The 7,234-nt window shown below is 53.6% G+C and overlaps 1 protein-coding gene across 7 annotated transcripts; it reads right to left on the reverse strand.

Moving 5' to 3' along the window:
• Positions 1-173: 173 nt before the first annotated feature.
• On the reverse strand, positions 174-7,226 carry LRRC23 (leucine rich repeat containing 23). Of its 7 annotated transcripts, none has more exons than XM_014545654.1 (8): positions 7,206-7,226; positions 6,245-6,418; positions 6,051-6,160; positions 5,344-5,597; positions 4,622-4,752; positions 3,756-3,892; positions 1,013-1,328; positions 174-415 (listed from the first exon to the last, which is right to left on the reverse strand). In XM_014545654.1, exons 2-7 carry the CDS (start codon positions 6,368-6,370, stop codon positions 1,055-1,057), a joined length of 1,032 nt encoding a protein of 343 aa, XP_014401140.1. In that variant the 5' UTR covers positions 6,371-6,418; positions 7,206-7,226; the 3' UTR covers positions 174-415; positions 1,013-1,054. The 7 variants fall into 7 exon arrangements, with proteins under 7 accessions (XP_014401140.1, XP_014401139.1, XP_005873728.1 ...); XM_014545653.1 differs by lacking the exon at positions 7,206-7,226 and adding an exon at positions 7,004-7,195; XM_005873666.2 differs by lacking the exon at positions 7,206-7,226 and adding an exon at positions 6,976-7,195.
• Between the last annotated feature and the right edge of the window lie 8 nt (positions 7,227-7,234).

Below are 7,234 nucleotides of genomic sequence, written 5' to 3' on the forward strand. Positions count from 1 at the left end.
GACTGGGGCGACCCAGAGCCTGCCTTTTCCAGCGCCCACGCACGCTGCTTCCCACGACCCGGCCCCCCGGAAAGTAACCGGCACAGCCTCGGAGAGAGTAATCTGATCTCCGAGGCCAGCCACAGCCAGGAAAGCCCGCGATAGACGCTCCCGTACCCGGTCAGGCACAAAAGTATCAAAATATCTCTTTATTCGAAACCGAGCTGTTCCTACACAGCCCAGCCCGTCTCCGCAGGCAACCGGATCTGCCTGAAGGATGCCCACTTCTAGGCTCCAGGCAGCGCTCGAGCCCACCCACCCCTCTGCCCAGGTGCCCACACAGAGCCTGGGCGGCAGGCAGCCTCTGTCTCCGGATGGGGCGTGCCTGTGGTGGACCCTGCCAATCTCAGGTCTGGGAGCCAGTGTCTTTGATCCCCTGGAGGAAGGGACGGAAGGAAACCCTCTGGGCCCGACTGCATTCCCACTGCTGCCTCTGCCCCATCTGAAATGTCCCGCTGCTCCACTTCCCTGGACTCATCTCCTCAGCCCCGTCTGCCTCCCCTGCCCTCCTTTCTTCCCCCTACCCCGTGTCCTGTTATGTTTAGTTTCTGATTTTTAGTGCAGGCTCTTTCTCTCTTGCCTTCTCTCCTAGGCCCAGCTGCATTCCTCACACACCACCAACCACCTCCCTCCCACCACCGCCTTGCTGCCGACCTGGCCTTCACAGCTGATCTTCATTCTAGCTCAGGTATGGCTGCCACCCCACACCAGCAGCTATGCCTGCCACCCCAATTCTTTTCACTTACTCTTCTGGCTTCCTGGTGTATCTCCTAAGCCTTTCCTCAGCTCCTCCTAGGCCCTGCTGGTCTTTCCTCCTCACCCTGAGACCCCCCTGACCCCTAACCCTCATCTCTCCAAGGGTTCTCTTTGCCTAATCCCTTCCTCACCCACCTCCTCCCACAGCAGCTTTGCTCTCTCCCTAAGTGCCAGGCCCCCTGGCCTCCTCTTCCTGCCTCCCTGCTGGCTTTCTTACTATCGCTGAAGACGAGAAGAACCAGAAGAACCGCTGCTACATCTATGGCTGGTCCGGCCCTATGTCTTGCTCAGTCTCAGCATCCTGCTCCTGCTCCTGCTCCTCCTTCATCCTCTGACGAATCTCATTGGCCTCGGCCCGATCCTCCTCCTCAAAGAATTCCTTGTCCAGGCGTTCCAGTTGTGGTATATGCACCAGGGCCTCCTGGCGGTAGTCACTCTCATCTGTACACGGGTTGTCCAGCAGCACCAAGGCTCGAAGCTTGGGCAGGTTCTGAAGCTTGGCGAGCTCCTGCAGGTTGGATACCATGTTGCCCCTGTGGGTGCAGTCAGGAGGGGTTCGTGGGAATAATGATTTTGGAGGCGAGCTGCCAGGAATGGAGCCTCTGGGGGAGTCTCCCATGGGCTCCAGCTTCCCTAGAAACACTGCCTCTTACAGGTCGGCCTGCCACGCATTGCCAGATTTGCTGCAGGGTTGCTGTCCAGCTCTACTCCTGTCCTGCTTCTGTCCTTCAAGGAATCCCTAAGTGCCATATTCTATTCCGCAATGTGTCCTATTTATCCTTCTGGAGCAGCAAAGCTAGGTCACAACCCGGTCTTGTAGTTGGGGAGGAGGGGGGCATCTCCCTTGGAGGAACAGACTTCTGTGTCAATTACACCTACTCAGAGGTTAGGAGGACTTGGGGCAGTGAAAAAGGAACTGGGATTGACGCTCAAGGTAGTGAGTGCTGCGTCATGCTCCCCGCTGGAAGGAACCTAGAGGTAAGGATGGGCCGGGGCCCTGGTCAGCAAACTGCGGCTCGCGAGCCACACACGGCTCTTTGGCCCCTTGTGTGTGGCTCTTCCACAAAATACGTGTGGGCGCGCACGTACAGTGCGATTGAAACTTCGTGGCCCATGTGCAGAAGTTGGTTTTCGGCCTGGGCGAGTCTATTTTGAAGAAGTACTATTGATATTTGGCTCTGTTGACTAATGAGTTTGCCGACCACTGGGCTGGGGCCTCCCAGCATAAAGAACAAGCTTCATCTCCTAATGTGCCTCCTCATACAGCTATTTTCATGTGTTTGCTTCAAGCCTGTATGAAATCAGGTTTAAATGTTTCCACTTTATCTCAGTGGAGGTGCTGAACCTCACGCCGCCGTATGTCTCACTGGGAGCGCTGCATGCACTTCGTGCTGGACTGCCCTGTGCATTGCAGGAGGTTGAGCATCTTTGGCCCCAGAGGCACCTCCTAGTCATTGAGACAATGCAGCTCCACTACCCTTACTTCCAAACCTCCCCAGTGAACAGCCACGGAAAAGGGTCCACTCTCCCTGCCCAGGCTAGTAACAGGAAGACAGAAGCCCCTCCACCCTTCCAGACCAATGTGGCAGAGCTAATTAGCAAGAGACTGTTCCATGAATTAAAGCTGGAGTTGGGGTTCAACCATCTCTCCTACTTGGAGATTCTGTTTCCATTGCCAGTCTTTGTGTGTGTCCTTTTTATAAATATAAATATATATAAATATATTGATGGGCCCTGCTCTGTGCGTGACAGGGGGTGGCGCCGCAACCTCCCCATCGACCCTGCCTTGAGCGTGACAGGGGGCGGCGGCCCAACCCCCCAATCGGCCCTACCCTGAGTGTGACTGAGGGTGGCATCGCAACCTCCCGATCCGCCCTGCTCTGTGCATGACAGGGGGCGGCGCCCCAACTCCCCAATCAGCCCTGCTCTGAGCCTGACCAGGGGCTGCACCTAGGGATTGGGCCTGCCCTCTGCCACCCGGGAGCAGGCCTAAGCCAGCAGGTCGTTATCTCCCGAGGGGTCCCAGACTGCGAGAGGGCACAGGCCAGGCTGAGGGACCCCCCCTTCCCCCCCCCAGTGCACAAATTTTTGTGCACCGGGCCCCTAGTTATTATTATAAATATAAATGGTGAGAGAGAATCATTGATTGGCTGCCTTCTGCATGCCCCCTACTGGGGATCAGGGATCAAGCCCACAACCTGGGCATGTGCCCTGACCGGGAATCAACCCCGGGAACCTGGGAATCAAACAGTGACTTCCTGGTTCATAGGTTGATGCTCAACCACTGAACCATGCTGCCTGGCTCCATTGCCAGTATTGACTAAAGAGGCCTTGTTGACTAAGGAGGCAGTTTTCTTACATCTTTGCTTAATGAAACACACATAAAATCCTCCATCAGACAAGAATTGCTGAGAGAAAATCTCTGATCCTGAGTGCTTTTCTATCTAGAGATTTCCTTCAAATATTCTCTGCTCACATCTGAGCACATTTTGTGTTTTATGTAAGTAAAGGAGCCTTACAGGTGGGGCTCAGGATAAGAGAGGCAGGAAATGGGAAGGGGAATTGGGGTCCAGAAGATGGAGAAGCAGAGTAGAAACTTATATGGGATAGAAACAAAACATAAAGTGGGAGCCAGATTGTGTCCCTTGAGAACAGGGGCCATCTCTGGTGCCTTTAAATGTTTCTGAAACACAACACAAGAGCTGGCATAGAGCACGTTCTCAATAACTGTGGGTTGAATGCATAAGGATTTGGGGGTCTCGGGCTATAAAGATCTCAGCGTTGTAATTAGGATTGAATGCAGAAAAAAGTAAGGAAAGGAGGGATGAGGATCAGGATGGAGGATGAGGTGAGAATCTGAGAATGGGCTAGGATTGGGGGATTGGGACCGGGAAGAACACGGTCAAAAGCTGCTCCTGATCAGGGGTAGGAGCAAGGTGGGGCCTGGAGGGCGTGCATACCTCAGGTTGAGGTACTGCAGTGATTTCATTCCCTCGGAGAAGCCACTCAGAGTGTCAATCTGGTTGTCTCTAAGATGCAAGGTAGTGAGATTCTTTAGGTGCTCCAAGCCTTCCACCTTCTTCAACATATTCTGGGCCTAGATTCCAGGATACAGTAGATGTATTGGGAGAGGGGAGAGGAATAGGGAAGGAAGAGAAGTCAGAAAGAGATGCAGCAAAAGAGGAAATCTAAAAGGTAGATAAGGAGGGGTCAGGAGGGGAGTAGAGATCGGTAATAAGAGTAAAGAAATCCAGGAGAAGCTGCCAGAGAAAGGTCAGCAGTAACTTCCCACTGACTGCTCATCCCACCAGAGCCACCTCTGATTAAGCAGGCGATGCCTTAACCCACCCCCAGGTCTCAGAGCCCCACTGCTCTTCTGAGGAGAAATTACTTCAGCCCCATCCCGAAACGAGGAAGCTCAAGAGTCTAAATGACTGGACGTTTAAGTGGCCTCCTTAGCCTGATGTCTGAACCTCAATTATGGCACATTATGCTGCTACCTGTATCAAAGCAAACTGTTCCCGTGTTATCCACACTTTAGGTATTATCAGCGATGCTAGGTGGTAAGCACCTTGTTTGTTGTAACTGGCATCAAGTAATGGCTCAGTAAATGATGCCAATTATCAGCATGATGATAATAGCACCTTGTTTGTTGTAACTTTTCATCGCCACAGCATCTGGCATCAAGTAAGGGCTCAGTAAATGATGCCAATTATCAGCATGATGATAAAGTCAGTAGCTGAGTCTACTAGAAGCCAAGCCTCCTGGCCCCCCAACCACAGTGCCGTCTTCCCTGCACCAGCCACCCTCTGGCCCAGGGAGCTACCAGGAAGAGGTTCTTCAGCGTAGGAAGGTTGATCCCCACTGTGCTTTCCAGTTGGTTCCCTCGAAGCTCCAGTGTGTGCAGGCTGATCAGCCTTTCGGGGTCCATACCTGTCACCAGGCGGATGTGATTCCCTGAGGGGAAGGAGGGTGTCAAGAGCTCAAAGGGCCACTCCGAAGTGTTCAGCAGCAGAGCCTGAGTTTTGGGAGCCTCTGCATCTTTCTCTCCAATGCCAGTTGGATACAAGGAGAGACAAGTCCAGACTTAACACCTCAGGGGCCCCGGGCAAGTGGTCTGGTGGTCCAGGGCCTGAAGGACTTGTCCACCCAGCAATCCACATCGCCAACTAACTCCCTGTCCTCCCCCAACTCTTTGCTCAAATGTTAGCTTTTCAATGATGTGTGTCCTAACCCATCTGTTAGAAATTGCCACTTGTGCCCCCGATTCCTTTTACCCTAATCTATTTCTCCATAGCACACATCTCCTTTTAACTTACTGAATGAATTTGCTCATTGTGTTTACTGTGTTCATGGTCTGTCTCCCCCATCTAGATTGTAAGCTGCATGAGAATCCCTCCACTGCATAGAACTGCCATAATGAATCAGAATGTGCCTGAATGAATGAATACGAATTGCTGTGTGGCACAGCCAAGGACCACACTGCTCACTTCTGTTGGCCCCAGGCTAGGAAGGAAGGAATCTGTGTAGCCCATCCTATGGACCCACCTTTGAGGTTCAGGATGCCCAGACGAGGATGAGAGATGCCCTCCGTGTCAGTGATCTGGTTATAGGCAAAACTGGCAATCTGCAGGTAAGGCAGTTCGTTCAGCTGGGCACTCCGCAGCCGGTTGCCGTCAGCCTTGAGCCAGAGCAGGTGGGTGAGGTGATTGAGTGCGGACACGTCCGTCAGATGGTTCTCAGAAATATCCACGTAACGCAGATGGATGTAGGAACGCAGCAACTGGATGTCCGTCAGTTCTCTAGGAGATGGAAGAGGCCATGGTTAAGGGTGAGAATCCAGCAAGGACTGGCAGAGATGCTAAGGCAGAAGGCAATATGGAGATGGCTTATAATGGGGAGAAGAATGGGTGACAGATCGTAGGAGTGAAGGGGAGAAGAGAAGGTAGATGGATTCTTAATAGTGGGCAAGGACCTTGTGTCTTTGAAGAGCTGAGACCTGACACCCAGAAGGACAAGTGAGGGAGTCCAGCAGGAATCCCACATTCCCTCTCACAGCCTCCACTCCTCAGGCCAGCCCTGATGCGGGGAGTCGCAGGGCTCCTGAAAAGTAATGTTGACCCTTCCCTCCCACTGGTCCAGGATGAGAGAGATCCAGACTCTCAGCTGAAACTCCCAGGAATGAGGGTGAGAATGGAGATTGGGCCCTACAACCTCATTTCTCTCCCCTCCCAGCCCCTCACCCCCCAATGCACCTCTCTTTAACCTCCAGCTTGACATAAGCATGGGCCAATCCATTGCCGGTCTTACAGAGCAAAGAAAGCCCTTCCTTCATCATGTCCTCGGTGAGGGGGGTCGGCATCCACTGCAGGAGGAAGTGCAGTCAGGCATCCCTTTCCAGCCCAACCCTATCCTTAGCCCTAGGACCTCTCCATTTCCATGCTCTCACTTCCTCTGATAAGTCTTCCTCCTCTTTCCTGTCATCTTCCCAATCTTCTGTGTCCTTCTCATCGTCCTCCCTTTCCAGATCATCCTGGTCTGGCTCAAAATCTTCCAGATCGTCTTCATCTGACATCTTTCTTCCCTGCTGAAGGCTGGCGTCCGATCAAGCTGGGTCCTCGTCCTGAGAAAGAAGGTCTCCTTAGCGCCTGCCAGCCCATCAGCTCTCTCACTTCCACTGATGGGGTATTATCCCTCCCATCACCTCTGATCTCTTCCCAAATATGCCTCTTTCCTCATCCCTGTGAGCATCTCACTTTGACTCCCAACCTCCACTTCACATTCCCCATCTTCACATTCCAGGATGCCTTTCCTGACCCCCGAGACCCTTTCTGCTTTCACAGTGGCTCCAGCTCTCCTCCAGCAGCTCTGTCCCCCTCTTCCTGGACCCCCTCCCCCCAGTCCTTCCCATCTCCATTCTAAAGTAAGCCGCCAGTCCTCCGATCTTCCTTACCGACCCTCCCCTTCCCTTCCATCCCTAAGTCCCGCTCCACTCAGTCTTCTAACTCTCCGCCTGCTTCGCCCCGTTCCCTGTGCCCTCGGGGACACCAGCCGGACAGTCCCCAATCCTCCCACCCAATCCTCCTGCCCAGAAGGGAGCGGACTGTGGTTCCGCTCAATGACAAGCTGGAGAGGGTCTCGGCCGGGGGACACCAGCCGGACAGTCCCCAATCCTCCCACCAATCCTCCTGCCCAGAAGGGAGCGGACTCTGGTTCCGCTCAATGACAAGCTGGAGAGGGTCTCGGCCCCAGTGAAGGATTGCTTCGGAAGATGGGAAAAGGGGACGGAGGCGTTGTGTATTGTTGTTATGGCAACGGAGGGGCGGGGCACTGGACGTCCGCAGTTGACAACCGTTGAGAGAGGAGCCGCCACTAACTGAACCGGATCAGTTGACAAGTTACAAACCCACGTTCTCAAACCCAGGAACCCGGATGAGGA

Source organism: Myotis brandtii, unplaced genomic scaffold, assembly GCF_000412655.1.
Source record: "Myotis brandtii unplaced genomic scaffold, ASM41265v1 scaffold417, whole genome shotgun sequence".
Classification (NCBI taxonomy): domain Eukaryota; kingdom Metazoa; phylum Chordata; class Mammalia; order Chiroptera; family Vespertilionidae; genus Myotis; species Myotis brandtii.

Excerpts from the sequence above, each read along its gene's own strand:
- LRRC23 (XM_014545654.1), bottom strand. The coding sequence starts at position 6,370 with ATGTCAGATGAAGACGATCTGGAAGATTTTGAGCCAGACCAGGATGAT. Across the intron at positions 4,753-5,343 it reads GGGCATCCTGAACCTCAAAG|GGAATCACATCCGCCTGGTG; the intron begins GTGGGTCCATAG and ends CCTTCCCCTCAG. Across the intron at positions 3,893-4,621 it reads CGCTGAAGAACCTCTTCCTG|GCCCAGAATATGTTGAAGAA; the intron begins GTAGCTCCCTGG and ends CCTGGAATCTAG.